Source organism: Cornus florida, unplaced genomic scaffold (assembly GCF_030987335.1).
Source record: "Cornus florida cultivar Cherokee Brave unplaced genomic scaffold, ASM3098733v1 CherokeeBrave_3.0.0_Hap2_Chr02, whole genome shotgun sequence".
NCBI classification, from domain to species: domain Eukaryota; kingdom Viridiplantae; phylum Streptophyta; class Magnoliopsida; order Cornales; family Cornaceae; genus Cornus; species Cornus florida.
In genome coordinates this window covers 53,399,774-53,418,622 of record NW_026775572.1, presented here as the reverse complement: position 1 = coordinate 53,418,622, position 18,849 = coordinate 53,399,774, and the positions used below count along the sequence as shown (strand labels likewise).

Genomic DNA, 18,849 nt, shown 5'->3' with positions numbered 1-18,849 from the left:
TTTGGTAGCCTAGCCCCTGTCATCAAAACAATATGGTGCTGGATAGTCCTTTGTAGTGGCAATCCCACAGGCAAGTCAGCAGGGAAAACTTCACTAATGTTGCTTTTGGTGTGCAAGAATGGAATGGAATGCAATGAGAATGGAATGAGAATGGGAATGGAATGGAATGGTCATTCTCGTTCTATTGTTTGGTTGCAAATATGAAATCTGTAGGAATGGACTAATGTAAAATTTAGAAAAGAATGAATTTCTAATTGAATCATCCAAAATACCCCTTTAAGTGACAAATAATATAAATTGGCAAAATAACATTCTTCTATAATTTTTTTGAAAGAAATGGCGGCGGTGATTGATGGTGGTGGAGGTGGAAAGCGGTAGTGGTGGTGTTGGAAGGTGATGGCGGTGGTGGCGGAAGGCAGCAGGGTGTTGGTAGAAGGCGGTGGCGGTGAAGGTAATGGTAGAAGAAGTTAGTGGTGTAGGTGATGATGGTGGAAGGCAGTGGCGTGGTGGTGGTGGAAGACGACAGTGGTGTAGGTGGTGGTGGAAGGTAGTGGAGGTGACGGTGGTGGTGGAAGACAGCAGTGGAGGTGGCGGTGGTGGTGGTGGAAGGTGGTGGCAGTGGTGCAAGTCGGTGATGGTGGAGGTGGCGGCGACGGTGGTGGAAGGTGATGGAAGTCAGTGGTGGTGGTGGTAGAGGTGGAGGTGATGGCGGCAGTGGTGGAAGGTGGTGGTGGTGATGGAATCATGGAAGTCAGTGGTGGAAGTCGGTGGTAGTGGAGGTGGAGGTGGCGGCGGTGGTGGTAGAAGTCGGTGAAGGTGGAAGTGGCGGTAGTGGTGGAGGTGGAGGTGGTGATGGAAGGTAGTGGAGGCGGCGACGGGGACGGGCGTGATGGTGGCGGAAGGCAGCTACGTGACGGTGGTGGAGGTGGTGGAAGGCGGCAGTGGTGGTGGAAGGCGGCGGTGATGGTGAAGGCGGCGGCGGCGGTGTTGGTAATAGTGATGGTGGTGGAAGGGAGTGGAGGAGGCGGTGGTCGAAGGTGGTAGTAGTGGAAGTCGGTGGCATTGGTGGAAGTCGGTGGTGGCGGCCACGGTGGAGGTGGCTAAAGGTAGTGGAGGTGGCGGCGGTGTGGTGGTTGAAGGTGGAAACAATGGTGGCGGTGGCAGTGATGGTGGTAGGTGAAAGTTGGCGGTGGTGGTTTTTGGACTTGGAGCATGATGGTTTTTTGGGAACATGATTTTTTTTAAAACATTACTTGGAATGGAATGTTCATTCTATGGGTTTAGTTGTGGAATGGATTTCATTCCCAAGAATGAATTTTCATTCAAATGGAATGGCCATTCCCACTTTAAATTGCATACTAAACAAAGGAATGGTTGGAATTGGCATTCTTTTCCATTGCATTCCTGCACACCAAATGTAGTATAAATTCATTCAGCAATTTGTCTCAGGTACTTCTTGCAGTTTTCCATTCTTTTCCTGATGAGCAAAACATGCAACTCCTTTGTCCTCAAATTCATTTAAAAATTGCCGAGATGTCAATTAACCATGTCTTTCCTCCTTTTTAGACTTGGGAAAGTCTTCATCTTTTATTGGAGCAAGGATCACCTTAACTCCATCCTTTTAAAAGGCGTATACTGTATACATTCTTTAATAAGAGATGACAAGCTTCCATATTCACCACATCACACATGACTCTATCTGAATGACATTTCTCAATTGAAAAAGGAACAAGCCATTGTTATGTTACCCTTCACCTCCTTTCTTGAACCGAGCTATCTGATATGGCTTTGGATGTGGATGCACCTCTAGTTTCAGCTTTGTAACCATCTCTTAGAGACTAAATTCTTACAGCTGCCACCATCAATGATGACGTTACAAAGTTGTCAGTGAGATGTACATCTAGTTCTGAAAATGTTGTTTCGCCTCCAATCACCTTCCGGTTGTTTTGGTGTTAACATAGTCGCCATACCACCAGACTTGGAAGATCTCTATCTTCAAATGTGACTTCATTTTCTTCAAATTCCGGCAGACCTTCATCATCTTGCGCTTCATCAAATCGAACCTCCGTATTGTTTGATTCATTTTCGTTGATAAGCAAGTTACTAGTCCCCAGCCCCGACGACATCCATAGGTAACAGGCGCTGTATTATTTTTCTGCATAGCATTGGTTGTTGCTCCAGCCTTCTAAGTGATGTTTTCTTGACCAAGTTCAGATTCCAATTGTACTTGTGCTCTTCTGAATTGATTGGACAATTGGACAACACTTGCTAAGGTCCAACAAGGCTGTAACTCCACGTGGTTTCTTATACCTAGCCTTAATTCCATCAAATAACGATGAATCACCTGTGTTTCTGTCTCACCCAATTGTACTCGTGTTCTCATCTTATAGAACTCATTTGTCTATTCCCGAACTGAGAGAGCTCCTTGATAAAGGGACTGATAATGCCGAAATAGAATTCCTTCGTAGTTTAATGGAAGGAATTGGCTCTCCAGGTTGAACACGATCCTTTCCAGACTGAACTCTGGTTGTTTGAACTTGCTGTCACCAAGGAGCATATCCCTTCATCTTAATAGCTACCAATTTTATCTTCTTATTATCTGGAAGGTCAAGGAACTCAAAGATCCTTCCGACTTCATTTAACCAGTCCAAAACTTCCTCCGGATGCTCTTCCCTAGTGAAAGTTGGAATTTTCACCTTAATACGTGGATCTTGATCTCTCTAAAAGTAACGATTAAAAACCGGTTGCCTTGCATATGGTAAAACTCCATCTTCTTCATCTGAAAATTCTTGTGTTGAAATCTTTCTACAGCAAGCTAGTTCCTCCAATTTCCCTGTTGATATACATTCATTTGATGTCCCCTTTGTCTTCCAACGGTTGAATTAGGAGGGCAAACACAACTGATTAATTTGCTGCTGCAGGTTCTCCAAAACTTCTTTTGTAGCCACATTACCAGCATTTGTGGAAGGAAAAAAATAGGAGCTCTTTTGATGGGGAGGAGTCTCCTAGTGGGTTGTCGAAGTTCTATGTACTTAGTTCTTTATTTTTGTGGTCTAAGGGGAGAAATTGTAAATCTATGGAGGATCTATTGTCTTTTGTGGATAGCTTGAGGGTATATGTTTTTGGGCTTTGCTTTTTATATATGGGATGCTCTCCCCTTTTGGGAGCAGCCCTTCATTGAAATCTTACTTAAAAAAAAGAAAATTGATTTTTGTCATCAATTCTAATAAAATAGTCTTTCAAAAGCAAATGTAAATTATTATTTTTTCCTTTTAAGATACAATGTCTTGTTACTTGTCTACTAGGGAAAAGAAGAAACTCTTGCCTTTAGAACCACCATGTTACTTTAGATCCACGTTGGGACCAGTGGGGGCAATTGCCCCCACTGGAATTTTATGTTATTTGAATTTTTCATACACAAATTTTAAGAATTAGAAAGATGCCCCCACTGAACTCTTAAATATTCACAAAAGACCTTAAGAAAAACTTCTAAAACTCAAAAAGACCTCTCATTTTCTATCTCATTTGCGTAACAAGATTTTAAAATTTAGAAAATACCTATGTCTTTTCTTCTCCAACGGGTTCCAACAAATTTTTAAGAATCAAATTTCAGAAACAACCTCTCCTTTGGTATTGAATCTTCTGTTATTTGCATTTTTGATACACAATTTTGATAATTATATAAGTGCCTTGATTGAACTCTTAAAAAATTCACAAAAGACCTTAAGAAAAACTTTTAAAATTCAAAAAGACCCCTCATTTTCTACCTTATTTGCCCAACAATATTTTCAAATTTTTAAAAAATACCCATACCTATGTCTTTTCTCCTCTAGCAGGTTCGCAAAATTTTTAAAAAACAAAATTTTGAACAGACCCCTCCTTACTATATATTATTTTGGTTCAAAATTTCTTATGATATTATTGTTAATGGTTGCCCCCATTGAAGTAAATTTTTGGCTCCACATTTTTGAGTTGTGACATATAATGCCCCTTTCCCATTCCATGTTTTAAATGACCAATGTTCCTGGTAATATTTCTATATTCCATGAATTTTCGAAATTCGATTTGATCTTACAGACTGATCTTTGCTGCAGTTAATTGGGGTTCCAGTTGCTGGGCTTGAACCAGAGTTTCAACCAGTTGTTAATCACTTGCTGCCTCACATAGTATCACACAAACAAGATGCTCATGATTTGCATCTTCAGGTGGATTGTATTTTTTATGCTAACTACATACAAATAATTATTTCTTATATTACCATATGTCTGTGTCTTCTAATGCCCATTAGTTTGTAGTTGCTTCAAGACATGACAAATCGGTTGGTTGTGTTCCTTCCCCAACTTGAGGTATCTTATGGCCTCAGTAAGTTTAGCACTGTTTTTCTGTCTTGTTTCTGCTAAAATTTTGTTGAATTATTTCTTCTTCTTTTTTCCTGGTTATTTTGCAGGTAGATCTCAATAGCTTTTCTGATGCTGCGGAGCCCAATATACGTTTTCTTGCAATGATTGCTGGTCCATTTTATCCGATTCTTCATATTGTGAATGAGAGGTTGGCCCATCTAGCTGAACATTTACCATTCATGCGCTTTTTATGTAGTAAGCCTCCAAAATTTTAAAGAGTGCCCTGGTTAACAGGTAGCTGACATGAGCAAATTAATTGGTACTTTTATCACTCTAGATAAAATATAATATTTATTAAGATATGCATGTTGAAAATATAATCTACGTGTAGCCAGCCCGTAGATTAAACCTAGGTCTTGGGTCAAGATCACATACAGGGAAGCAACATCGCTGTCCATTGTGAGTAAGTAAACTTAGGTCCACAGCAAGCCCCGCCATTGCCACTTCTTCCAATTGTTGGCAGTTCTTTAAAGAACTCGCAATGTTTTTGACATCGATCCATCATTCACATCAAGAAGATTTTTATGTGCTCTTTAGAGCCATATCTCTCGGTCACCATCACCCATTCGAGCCATTCCCTCTCTTCCTCCATAGCATCAAACAGAGTAGGGAGAGAGAAAAAGTGATCATCAACAACTACCTATGTTCTATTCCATCTCTATACCCTGCATGTAGATCTTCATCATGTGGTTTGTGTCCTTCATTTTTGCTTTATCAAAAAGGAAGTTGGAACTCTTCTGGGGTTCTGTTGAATGCAGATAGATTTGGAGTGAGAAAAAGCACGAGAGCAGAAAGAACAAGGATAGATATATTGTGGCGACCTTATGGGCGGGTGTGCCGTGGGCGGGTGCGAGGCACTGTCAAGCTACCACACTGGGCGAGCTACGGAAAATGCTTGCTTTGAGAGATGAAAATGCCAGCCTTGGAGCGAGCCACCTCAATGCCCAAGAAGTACCGTAGGGGACCAAGATCCTTAATCTCAAACTGACAGCCAAGATAGCTCTTAACCTCAGCAATTCCGGTAGTATCATCGCCGGTAAGAGCAATATCATCGACATACACAATGAGAGCAACTGTCTTACTGCCTGAATGACGTAAAAACAAGATATGATCAGTTGCACTTTGATGGAAACCAAACTTGAGCATGGCAGTGCCAAAGCGATTTGACCAAGCTCGAGGAGACTGCTTGAGGCCATACAGAGAACGACGAAGACGACATACTATACTAGAATGAGCAGGAGAACGAAAGCCCAAAGGAAGAACCATGTACACCTCCTTCTCCAAATCACCATTGAGAAAGGCATTCTTGACATCTAACTGAAATAGAGGCCAAGATCGAATCGCAGCAACGGAAAATAATACACGGATGGTATTCATGTTGGCAACAGGGGCAAAAGTCTTCTGATAATCTATGCCATAAATCTGAGCATAACCCTTGGAAACCAACCGGGCCTTGTAACGAGCAATTGACCTGGATTATGCTTAACTGTAAACTCCCCACAACCTTTCGTCCAATAGGAAGCAGAACCATGTCCCAAGTCTGATTTTTCTCAAGTGCTTGTAGTTCTTCTGTCATCGCATCATGCCATTGAGGTTGTGCTAGTGCATCTATAACACTAGAAGGAAGAGGAACCGAGGCAACATAAATAAGAAAATTCCGATAGGAGGGTGAGAGAGCATAATCAGAAACAAAATTAGAAATAGGGTATGTACAAGAACGTTTACCCTTTCGAAGAGCAATGGGGGCGATCATCAAGCAAAACAATAGCTTGAGAAGGCGGAGCTGGTGCCGAAGGAACAGGGCAGTCGATCGTGGGAGTAGAAGCTTGTACCTGTTGTCTTCGACTATAAACCTGTGAAAAAGGAACAATTTCCCCTACTGGAGGGGTATCATGAGGGGGAATCATAGAAGATAAAACAGGTTACGGTAAAGAAGTTGAAGGCGGGAGAAGGTGATCATCCATTATATTCAATGGGAACCATTCACTTTGAGAACCAGCTGAGCCACTATAGTATGCTGTATACTCAAAGAAAGAAACATCCATGGATATAAACCGCCGACGACCGGGAGGATGGTAACACCTATAACCTTTTTGAGAGTGAGACTAGCCCAAAAACACACTTTAAAGCCTTGGGGTTAAGCTTTGTATGAGTCTGCCCCAACTGTTGAACAAAGCACACACACTTTAAAAAAAAAGAGATGAATTGGGATGTAAGATTGAGAGTGGGGCTGCAAAGTTAAGAACCCTAGAAGGAGTCCTATTAATGATGTAAACAACTGTAAGAACTGCATCTCCCCAAACAACTGTAAGAAATGCATGTCCCCAAAATGACTGGGGAACATTCATGTGGCGATTCTCTCTCAGAATGGCCATTCTGTTGAGGAGTTTTAACATTAGCCACTGATGCTCAATCCCAAATTCTGTACATAATCGCTGTACCTCCCCATAAGTGTACTCCGTACCCTGGTTAGATATGAATTTTTTAATGGTACGACCATATTGAGTTTGAACCATTGTCATAAAATTTTTAAAAATGGTGTATACCTCATTTTTGGTTTTCATAAGATAAACCCATGTAACACGACTATGATCATCAATGAACAACACGAAATATCGAAATCCAAGACTAGAATTAACTGGGCAAGGACCCCACACATCTGAATGAACAAGATCAAAAGGTGTTAAAGCAAGTTTATTACTACTAGCAGGATAATTGGAACGAACATGTTTAGCCATATGACATGTCTTATAGGATAAATCTGACACTGCCACATTACAAAATAAGGAAGGAAATAAATGTTTTAAATAACCGGAAGAAATATGTCCTAAACGCATGTGCCAACAGATAAGCTCTGCTTTATTAGATGAAACAAAATTAGAGAATGAAGCTGAATGTGCTTGAGGTGACAAAGGAGCATCCAACAGGTATAGACCATCCACTTCACGCTCACTGCCAATCGTTCGTTTCGACACCAGATCTTGAAAAATACAATGAGAGGGAAAGAACGTTACACTACAATTTAATTGTTTGGTAACGCTACTAATAGAAATAAGATTTGTAGTCAATTGTGGAACATGAAGTGTATCTGACAAAGTTAATGAAGGAGTGATTGATATGTAACCCTTCCCAGTAATGGAAGATGGAGAGCCATCTGCAAGGCGTACCTTGCAATCGCCAAAGCAGATACTATAAGATTGGAAGAATAAGGACATACCAGTCATATTATCTGAAGCACCAATCAATGATCTATGGTGTCGAAGATGTAGATACGCTATGTGTAGACGTAATAGTACCTGAGTGGGCATAAGTGGAGGTTGGCTAAGATGATGCCTCCATTTGGTTGAAGAATTGTTTGAACTTGTCCAAATTAGCCTGAGTCAAGGTAATTGTGGCAGAAGATGTAGAGGTAGAGTAGTCAGGAGTTGACAGCGAGACTGGTTGTGTAACATAATGTGCAGAGGATTGAGGTTGTTGTTTTTGTTGCGGTTAGCGTCTATGTAAAGCATAACAATGAGATTTGATGTGACCAATTTTTCCGCAATGGTCACACAGTCCGCGTTGACGTCCCAGAGGAGGACCGGTGGTAGAGCTTGACTAGGATGGTGTAGTTCCTGAGAGGTTGGGAACCTGAACTGCCATAGCAGAACGATCAACGGGAGCAACACCTAATGGATGAGGCCGGCGGCTGTCATCGGACAACACATAGGAGTATGCATCTTCAGGAGTAGGGAATGAAGATAAGCCCAATAAATGAACACGAGCATACTCAAACACGTCGTTCAACCCGGCAAGAAACTGAAACACTCGATTCTTCTCCACAATCCTTGCATATAAAACTGCATCATCTGGATCCTTCCAAGAGTGGAAGGAATCATAATATGACATCTCCTCCCAAATAGCACGAAGCTTGGCGATGTAACCTGAAAGTATCAAGTCACCCTGAGAAATCATGGTGACTATGAAGCACCGACACGTCGGAATGGGTGGTCGTATTGGTGTCAGACACGTGTCCGACAGAGGCTCCGACACGTGTCCGACACCTTTGTAGAGGTGTCCTATTGTTTTATCATATTTTTCATGCTGGACACGGCGAAGGACACGCTGGCGACACGCATAAGACACGGGATTCAGATTTTTTGTCCAAAAAATAAAAATAAATAAAGAGATATATACACAGGCTAGAAGAGTGCAACTCGATTGGGATCTTCCTGAATTTATTCGGCTGCAGCCAGAGCCACCGAACTGATTGATCAGCGAGATGGTTCCGGATCAGATTTGCTTCGTTCCCCTTCGCACATCGGACTTTGATGGTGTCTATTCTACTCTTAGAGTTTAATTAACTTGACAGGAATCAATCGATTTCCTTTGCCTAGTTTTAACCCACAAAGGTATAAAACTACAGGACCATATTATTATTAAAAAAATTCGTGATAGCCTAACAAATGGTTTGTGGTTTTTGCTGGTCACCTCAACCTTACCAAATCTGGTTCCTCAAAACTACTGAAGAAGCAGATCTTGATTCTGCGGGCTTTATCTTGCAGGTGAATGAGAACACTTTGTTCTTGGATCTCTCTCTAGGAAATGATCGGCGGGATGATGCTTCGGATCTGCTCTGTGGCTTTCTCTCACACACACCAGACTGTGGTGGTGTACGCAAGTGTGTTAGTGTGCTGACTTTTGATTCTCTATACAATTAGGGTTAAGTTGCTAATTGCATGTAAGCTTTGTCTTAGTGAATGGGCTTGGGCTCAATGATGCTTGGGCTGTATTTTGGGGCTAAAAGTTGTGTTTATTAAATAACGGGCCTAAAAGTTGTGTTTATTAAATATAAATTAGAAATTGAGTAATATATATATATATATATATATATATATATATATATATATATAATTTTATTGCCGTATCGCCGTATCCGTGTCGTATCGTACCCCTTGCCCAAAAATATATATATATATATATATTATAATATATATATATATATATTATAATATATATATATTATTTTATTGCCGTATCGCCGTATTCGTGTCGTATCGTACCCATGCCCCGTGTCCGTGTCCGTGTCTGTGCTTCATAGCTTGGTGATATCTCGCCCCAGCTGGAAATTCCGTGCATTATTCTATCCTTGTGAATGGTGCTCCGTCGGGGTTTTTCACTAGTTCAAGGGGGTTGAGACAAGGGATCCGCTTTCTCCTTTCCTGTTCCTTTTTGTGATTGAGGCTCTTAGTAGATTGTTGAAGAGGGCTGTTGAGTTTTGGGTTTTTGAGAGGATTTCGGGTGGGCAGAGATGTTGTTAGTCAGTTGGAAATTCCCACTTGATGTTTGCGGATGATACTTTAGTTCTTTGTGATGTTGATGCGTCCTAACTGAGGTATTTGAGATGTGTTTTGATTTGGTTCCAAGTTGTTTCTGGGCTTAAGGTGAATGTAGGAAAGAGTGTTCTGGTTCCGGTTGGGGAGGTTCCTGAGATCGAGATGTTTGCTCAGATTTTTGGATGTCGTACTGGCTCTTTCCGTATTTCTTACTTAGGGTTGCCTCTGGGAGCTCCTTCGAGATGTGTGGGGTGCTGGGACCCAGTTGTGGATAGATTTGAGAGGAGACTAGCGGGTTGGAAAAAGCAGTATCTCTCTAAGGGAGGGAGGGTCACTCTGATCAAGAGCACCCTTTCTAGCCTCCCCACTTATTTCATCTCTCTCTTTCAGATTCATTCTTCTGTAGCTGAGAGAATTGAGAGGTTGCAGCGCAATTTTCTTTTCTTTTTTTTTTTTGGTTGGGGGGGTGGTTCGTCCGATTCAATGTGGAGGTTTAGGGCTTAGGAGGTTATTGCCTTTCAATAAGGCTCTCCTCGGGAAATGGATATGGAGGTTTGGGGTTGAGAGACATTAGCTTTGGAGTAGAGTTATCGCTAGCAAATTTGGGGAGAGCAACGGAGGGTGGAGTTTTCTTAAGGTGCGTGGTCCTAGGGGGGTGGGGGTTTAGACCTTCATTCGGAAGGGGTGGGAGGATTTTTGCAATTATGCTCGCTTTCGGATCAGGGATGGTAGGAGGATTAGATTTTGGGAGGATGTTTGGTGTGGGGAGCTTTCTCTTGCTCTCTCTTTCCCTCGGCTCTTTAGGATTGCTTCTCATAGACAGGCCATGGTGGTTGACTGTTATCATCTTGATAACGGGAGACCGACTTTGGGATGTTCAGTTTAGGAGGAATTTTCAGGATTGGGAGATTGAGGACGTTTCTCGTTTGTTGGAAGTTTTGTATAGCCAGGTGATCACTGATGGGGATTCGGATGGTTGGCTTTGGGTTCCTAACTCTCAAGGTCGGTTCGAGGTTAGGTCTTTTTTCAGGTATCTTACAGTTGATGCTAGGGGCCCCTTCCCTTGGAAGTCTATTTGGCGTTCTAAGTGGCCTTCTTTGCTTGGACTTCTGTTTTGGGAAGGATTTTAATCCAGGATAATTTGAGGAGGAGGAATCAGGTGGTGGTTAACCGTTGTTACTTGTGCTTGCGTGATAAGGAGACAATTGATCATCTTCTGTTGCATTGCAGTATGGCCAGAGACTGTTGGGTTTTGATGTTTGGTTTGTTTGGAGTTCCCTATGTTATGCCTTGTTCCACTAGAGGGTTGATTGAGGCTTGAAGAGGCTTCTCAGTTGGGGCTCTCATTCAGGATGACTGGAGGGCTACTCCTCTTTGTATTTGGTGGTGCATTTGGTTGGAGAGAAATCGAAGATATTTTGATGGAAAGGAGAAGCCTGTCTCTTTGCTTAAGTTCTCTATTATTTCCACTCTTTTTTGTTGGAGTTCAGGGAGAGATTATAGATCTTTGGAGGAGATTGTTTGTTTTTTGGCCTCTTTGAAGGCTTGAGGCTTTTTTTGGCCTTTGTGTTTCTTTGGGATCCGCTCCCCTTTTGAGCGTTTTATATAAATTTTTACTTATAAAAAAAAATTAAGTGCGTTGAACTGAATCCCAAATCTGCTTAGTAGTCTTCATAAACATATAGCCAACATCTATGTTTGGTTGCGCATCGAATTGACTAGCCAAGACATAACTATAGCATTATCTGCAAACCATTGTGGATATGCCTTCTTTGACTCAGCTGGCTCTTTCTCAGAACCAGTAATATAGCCAATCTTGCCTTTGCCACCAGTGAACATCTTGGCAGAATGTGCCCAAATTAAATAGTTAGAACCATCCAACTTCACTGTGGTGATTTGAAGTCCTAGATTTTCTGATGATTGGTGGGAAAAATGGCACCACCACCCACAGAATTTCAGCCAAGAAAATTAATAGTCGACCTTGAATCTGCCATAATTTGTCACATGACAATAAAAAATTTAAAAAACACCACAAATTCTGTTAATAAATCAACGGGTCTCTTCAGACCTTAAACAATAACAATGTCTCCTCAGACCTTTCCCGAAAAATCCAAATACATACTTTTTTTAAGGAGCGCTACCCGTTTACATATGGCCAAACAACCTTATTCTTAATATCCGAACCTCTTTGTAGACTAAATTTTTTTTACCCAAGCCCTTCTAGGTGTTGGAGACCAACCATCCCAGTTTACTTGACCCTAAAAGAGTAAAAAAGAAATTGTAAAACTTAAAAATACCTGTTTTCGATCACAAAATAGCAACATAGAAAAAAATGTGTAGGCAACGTCACACGATGTCACAAACAGCCTAAGGTGGCTGTTGCACAAGTAGCAAGGCTGTTGAAAGGTGGGGAAAGGTGTTGGCTTTGATACCAAGTAGAAATATAAAAAGAAGAAAAAAGGAGAGAATTGTGTAAAGGCTTGAATGAGATGAATTACTCATTCACAACTCTAGTATTTATGGATAAAAAGAGCACATGCTCATATTACAAGAAAGGAAACTAAATCGAATCTAAATCAAATCACAACATATTCTAAAAAGCATATTCTATGGCATATTCTATAGCATAATCAAATCTCTGCTAATATGGTAAGTCATTTCATAAATCGTGGCTATCATATATGCTAACAGTTATTTAATTAATGCCTTTGTCAAACTGGTCTGAATCCCAATCCAGAGGCCTGAAGCTGAGCTCATTTTGGCCCAGCCCTCAAGAGGGAGGGACAGGCCCGACTATGCAGGGTTTCATTTCGGGCCAATCATATGCTCAAGAAAGTTGGACCAGTTTGGGCTTAATTTACTCTCGTAGTTAGGAATTGACATTAAGGTATTCTTGTGCTAAGTTTTCTCTTATCCGCACAAATAGGCTTGTTTTTTCTCAGTTGCCTCGACTTTGATTCTGTTAGCAATTATTAACATCTTGCAGCTTGGTCATTTTATTGCTATTATCACAATTCAGTGCCAAACTTTTTTTCATGTAAACCATGTACTACTATAGACTATAGACTCTTTATTTAACATTATGTGTTGACACTGCAGAGAAACTGCTAGATTGGCTGGAAACATTTTAGATTCTGAAGTTTCTAAGAATAGTCCGTCATCACCAGCTTTGACTGTTTCCTCTAATTTTGAGGTAATGGCTATACTCTTTCCTCTGGTCTAATCCTTTTTTCATCCTCTATGTTCTCTCTTTGCTTTAGCATGCAACCTCTCTCTCTCTCTCCAAAATTTTCCTTTTCCTTCTATTCTAACTCTTAAAGTGTTAATAAAAAAAATTATATTTTTCCTTTCCTTCTATTTCCATCTAACCAAACAGAGCCTTAGTGAATTCAATTACTGTTTATTTATTACTTCTAATGCAAGATGTTACACTTGTTATGAAGCAGAGATATTGAAAATAATTTAACCTGTACAACACTTTCAATTTCATATAAATTTTATGCTGCTTTTAAGTTCTTATTCGTCAATGAAAAAGTAACTAACTGATGTCCTGGGAACTGAATACTGTTGTTCTATATTGATATTAATCATTTTAAGTTTTGCCAACCAAATTTATGCAGTCAACTTTGGATCTGGTGCTATACTTCATGGGTTTAAAGTGAATATCTGTACTTTCTTTGTCTTTTCTCTCTGTATTATTTTTGCATTTTTTTTCCTTTCAGAAGTAGGGTTTATTTCTTTATTGTCCATTGTAATTTTTTTTTTTTTTTTTCTTATTTTTTATTCTTACTCTTTTTTAATGCATATAGAATTGTTGTGATCTGGTGTTATAATTTTTCTTTGTTTCATTAGTTTTTGGTCTTGAATGTTCTATTTGTACTGGTAGTTTCATTTTTCTGATAATTAAAATAATGTAAAAATGGCACTTAATCCTTGCTTTTCTTTAATTTTTATGCCCAGCCAAGGAGATCACGCACTACATCTCACTTTTCCTTGCCCACATCCAGTTCCATAGTGTTTCGTCCAGATGCAATCTTCACATTGCTGAGAAGGGCTTATAAAGATTCTCAGCTGGGAACTATTTGCAGAACGGTAATAAATCTATTTGGAGCTGCCCTTATATTTCAACTTTGCTGACTAAGTTTCATCCTTGCACTGGATGTGCTAATTATCACCTGTCTATATTCTTATGCTTGATCTCAGGCTTCTAGAATTCTTCTGAAGCTCATTGGGCCTATTACTGTACAAGAAGGCTCTATCTCTTCCTCTGATGTCAAGTCTTCAAAAGCCGATTTATCTAATCCTATTCTTTTTGTTGATTACTCGAGCTTGTTTGGGGAAGAATTCAGGATACCTGATGATCAGTGGGAATCCAACTATATTAATATCTTAGATATTGCTGCAGTAGAAGAAGGAATTTTGCATGTTCTTTACGCTTGTGCATCACAGGTGAGTAACAATGTCAGACACGAAACTATTCCTTGGCGTCCATTGTATTCATTTATTGTTTATGTTTCCATATTCTGCCATCTTAACCATCTTTACAATTAACTTTTTGTCGGTGTCACAGCCTCTGCTCTGCAGCAAATTAGCTGATGGCAATTCTGACTTTTGGTCTGCATTACCACTTGTACAAGCATTACTGCCAGGTTCAATAGCATATACCCCTTGAAAGGATAATTGTTGTTTGCTGTTATTATTTCAACTTTCGGGAACTCAAGGTTATTTTCAGTGATTTGGGAAAAACAAAAGATAGGACCAAACTAAAAATGAATTACAGAAAATAATAATCCGTCTTTATTTTTAATTTTTTTTTTCTTCCATACCATAACAATGTTTATACATGAATCATTTACTTCTATTGATTCTACAGTAAGTTGCTTTCAATTGGAAATAACTCAATTTTTAAGCAATGCCATTCTGAGTATATTGTTTGTTGAGCATTTTCCTGAAAATGGTTAATTTTTTTTCTTGACGTGTACTTTTTGGATTTGTTGTAGCACTTCGTCCTAATATCAGCAGCACAGATCATGTTGATGATAATTTCTCTCAATGGAGACAACCTTTCGTGCTAGATGCACTATCTCAGGTTGCCTTCGGACTCGATGTATTTCCATGCTAAAAGTTCTTTCTCTTCAATGATATTGGGTTCTTCACCATTGTAGTTTTAATTGCAGATTGTGGCAACATCATCTTCTTCGATATACCGTCCTCTTCTTCATGCTTGTGCCGGCTACCTATCATCGTTTTCACCATCACATGTTGGTTACTTTCGCTTCTGGTTTTTTAGATCACACAAGTACTTCATTCTCTCTTCCAATGTAGAATATGTAACTGCCTCTTTCTATTAGTTGGAGTAACATGCACACTTCTACTTCTTTTGTGATAACTCTCTCCCCCACACCCACTCACAAAACCCAAAACCACCACCACCCCACCTTCTCAAAAAAAAAAAAAAAAAAAAAAAAAAAAAGATGGAAAAAAAGAAAGAAAACGAGACATAGAGAGAGAGAGAAGAAAAGAAAAGAAAATCCCAATGCCCATAAAGACATGTCTTCAATACATAATCTGATAATCTCAAAAATTAAACCCTACATATTCTATCTTTCACCCACAGTCACGATATACTCCACTTTTGTACTCTTGCATTCCACTTAATCAAATCTGTAATAAATGAGATGACACAAGTACCACTCGAAAGTGGAGTGCGAAAGTACTGAGTGGAATAATCAGTACTCGTAAAGTGTAAGTGCACTTTTGAAGTACAATAGTGTCATCAGATATACTAGCCAGTTTAAAAACCAACACCTGTACGCATTTAATTTATTATATTCTTAGTTTACAGTGTAGGACGTACCTGAAGTAAAAAACTGGAGCCCCTTAATCGCCTAGTCATCAGATATACTAGCCAGTTTGATATGCCTGAAGAAGTCATGACATGCTGCTCAGATATTTTGTTCCTGGAATCCCCCAATATCAAGTCAATTTTAGCCTGATAACAATAGAAAATTCTATATCCATGAGTTGAACTCTGCATCTAACATTAAGTTCCATTTATACTACATGTTTGTCCATGCTAATGTTGAGATTTTTCATATCATTTTTAGTTCAAAATATTTTTTACTGTGCCCTACATGATATTGGATATGTAAGTTATGATTTTTTTTTTTTATGTCAGATTGATTCTTTTAGAAATGAGAAAAGAAATAACACCATCGTGGAAGTATAGAAACCTCATGTTTTTTTCATGACTTAAAATTCTATGTTAACATCTAATGCCGAGTTTTGTTGTTTATGAAATTAGTTGGCCTCACTTGGAAACAAAACGGCTTTAATCTCAACTTCTCCCACAGGCTAAGGCTGCATGTGTTCTCATTGATCTGTGCTCTGGTGTGCTGGCACCATGGATGGCCCAAGTGATTGCAAAGGTTGTACACATTACCCATTTTTTAGTGCTATGCTGTATAGCAATATAGTTTAATGGTACTCTTTTAGCGCACCCCTTTGTTTGTTTCTCTAGAAAACATTCTCAAGTCTTAGACCTTGTTCTTTTATAGGTTGATTTAACTGTGGAGCTTCTTGAGGACCTTTTAGGTGTAATCCAGGTGCGTTTAACAATGATTGTGCACTTTAAATGCTTCATTATATTTTGAACTTCAAGTCTAAATATAATAATTGATATGAACTATGAAGTTAGATACTGACTTCAAATTCTATTATCTTTCTACTATCTTGGGTTTTTTATGGTTATAGATGTAACCGATTCAGCATTTCCTAGTTCTAGATCTTCGATCTGCTACTTGAAAATGATGGAGTGCTTGTTCAACTTGTGTTTTAGTCTATGTCACCTGAACTTGGGTACGGGTGTCGGACATGGGTGCGTGTCTAGGGGTCGGATTCATCATTCTCCTGAATTATTGGACACGGAGACTCGGCTAAAAGGTGTCCAGACTTGGATACTTGGACAGATACTTAAAAAATTTACATGTTAAATTTTTACTTAAAAGAGATTTTATGTACATTTATATATTAAAAGTTAAAGGAATGGTAAAAGTCGGAAAAAGAGTTTTAAATAGATAAGGAGTCTTAAAAGATAAAGATTAGTATCTTATATACCGAGAGTCAAAGTAAAATCACATTTTCCCAAATAATTTTACCCTTTTATCTTATAAATATTAAAAATGAGCTGTCGTCAACTTTTCAACAAACAGCAGCTGTCATTAATGTAGAACAGTTGTCACTGAAGGCCAAAATTCTCCATTATCTACAAGTGGAGACATATGTGGCAGCAACACAACCTTTCAAACAAACTGATCCAATGTGTGAAAAACACACTCGGCTGATACAAAAACCCATGCAAAGGCAGCACGTGAAAAATAACCACCTTCAACTCTTGGCAAATATGCCATTTTTGAAGCAGAGAACTTCCAAACAAGATGAATGCCAACTCATCCATGAAGAAACAAACAAACAAACAAACAAACAAACAAAAAAAAAAAAAAAAAAATCAAACCTTCACCAGCATCAACCAATCCAAACAATCTATAAGTTTTCTTCGCCAGCCGTGCCGGATAGACACAAAGGAGTGTCCAACTTATATCAAGTGTCAGTGTCTGTGCCATGTCGTGACACCTTGGCCTCCCATGAAGAGTCCAGTTAACACATGTTTTAGTAGACACCTAGTGGCTGCAAAATCACAGCTAGAGTGTGATACAAGCCTAATCTATTGAATGCTAAAATATCCTGAGATTATATGTCTATGACTCATGTATGTTATACGATGGCACCACAAGTTTCACAACACCTAGTGGTTCCTCCCCTACATCATAATGGCACCTCAGAATTGGGTTCTGAGATATTAGTCCTCCATTTTGTTGCGAACTCATAATTTTCTAAGAACTAGTGTGCTTAATTTATACAATAACTATGTACAAATGATTCATTTGTGATAGTTTCTCGCACATCAAAGCTGCATATAGTAACATGAATGCTATCCAGCCATAGCATCTATTAATTTTCAACACTGTTGGGAGTAATAAATTAATATACTTGTGTTTCAGAGGTATTTAGAAATTATACACAATGTTGCTAGACCTTATGTAGTTTTGGAGGAGTTTTTGTTAGATCGCGGAGTAGCTGTAAGTAAATCACTTTGGCATTGTAGGAGGACAAGTTCATTACACCTGTTTCAAGTAATAAGAGTAACTGACCATGAACCCCATAATTTTATGAATATAAAATAAGTCAAAAGCACCAACCCAAATGCTGTGTCTCGGGATGTCAGAAAGGGATGCGACGCCCGGGGAGGATGATTCTCGAGATCAGACTGATGAAGATGCTGAGGGGGTTACGGTTTGTGTGGGATGAGATATGAGGTTCAATCTGGGTAATGATGCTGCTTCGGCTTTGGTGAAGGAATTACATGCTTAGAAGATGCTGAAAGGACTGAACCGAACCTTAGATTTTGGCTCGGAGGCAATTGGGGATGTCTTTGATGGTGTTATAGGCACTCCTATGACTTGTAATGGAGTGGCTAGTACCGCTGAAGAGTGTCGAGGTAGGGAAGCTGAGGATAGTGAGCCAAATGACAGAGCGTTGGCTTTATGGGAGGAGGCTGAGGTTCTGGAGTGCATTCAACACCATTGTCTGAGATACGACCGGATGGGAGATGGAGGGGTTTTCATGCAGCAGTGCATGAGGATAGTGGGGTGGATTGGGTAAAGGAGAATATTGATAATGTGAGCAATCTGTTGGGGATTTCCTTTGAGCCAAATGAGAAGTAGGCTCGTATGGTTTTGCATTCAATTGCTGAGGGGGAGATTGGGGAGGAGAGGGGTAGCAGGAAACGGGCAGTGAGCAAGGAGAAGAGGCTGACTCCGTGGAAAGGGTGTAGGGAGATTCGCAGCTTGTTCTCCGGTGTGAATTATGAGGGGACTAATGGGTCTGGGATGGAGAGGAGTCAGGAGAGGGGTAGAGGGAGAAGGAAAGGGGAAGGGTTATCCATCTGTTCTTGATGAAGTGCAGAATTATTTCGTGGAATGTCCGAGGACTTAATAACCCCGACAAAAGAAAAGTGGACGGAGTGATGGTGACGGAGTTGGATCTTTGTTTGAAGCTCAAAGGGGGTGATGATC

At 39.8% G+C, this 18,849-nt stretch overlaps 1 protein-coding gene across 2 annotated transcripts in view; it reads left to right on the top strand.

Moving 5' to 3' along the window:
- LOC132294992 (uncharacterized) overlaps positions 1 to 18,849 on the top strand; it is a 73,827-nt gene that overhangs the window by 29,897 nt on the left and 25,081 nt on the right. For both annotated transcript variants that reach the window (XM_059793055.1, XM_059793054.1), the window contains exons 4-14: positions 4,095 to 4,205; positions 4,296 to 4,346; positions 4,448 to 4,548; positions 12,815 to 12,908; positions 13,676 to 13,807; positions 13,919 to 14,164; positions 14,286 to 14,364; positions 14,716 to 14,804; positions 14,893 to 14,976; positions 16,069 to 16,143; positions 16,273 to 16,320. In XM_059793055.1, the coding sequence (XP_059649038.1) occupies positions 4,095 to 4,205; positions 4,296 to 4,346; positions 4,448 to 4,548; positions 12,815 to 12,908; positions 13,676 to 13,807; positions 13,919 to 14,164; positions 14,286 to 14,364; positions 14,716 to 14,804; positions 14,893 to 14,976; positions 16,069 to 16,143; positions 16,273 to 16,320 (1,110 nt within the window). The remainder of the gene's footprint in view (positions 1 to 4,094; positions 4,206 to 4,295; positions 4,347 to 4,447; positions 4,549 to 12,814; positions 12,909 to 13,675; positions 13,808 to 13,918; positions 14,165 to 14,285; positions 14,365 to 14,715; positions 14,805 to 14,892; positions 14,977 to 16,068; positions 16,144 to 16,272; positions 16,321 to 18,849) is intronic.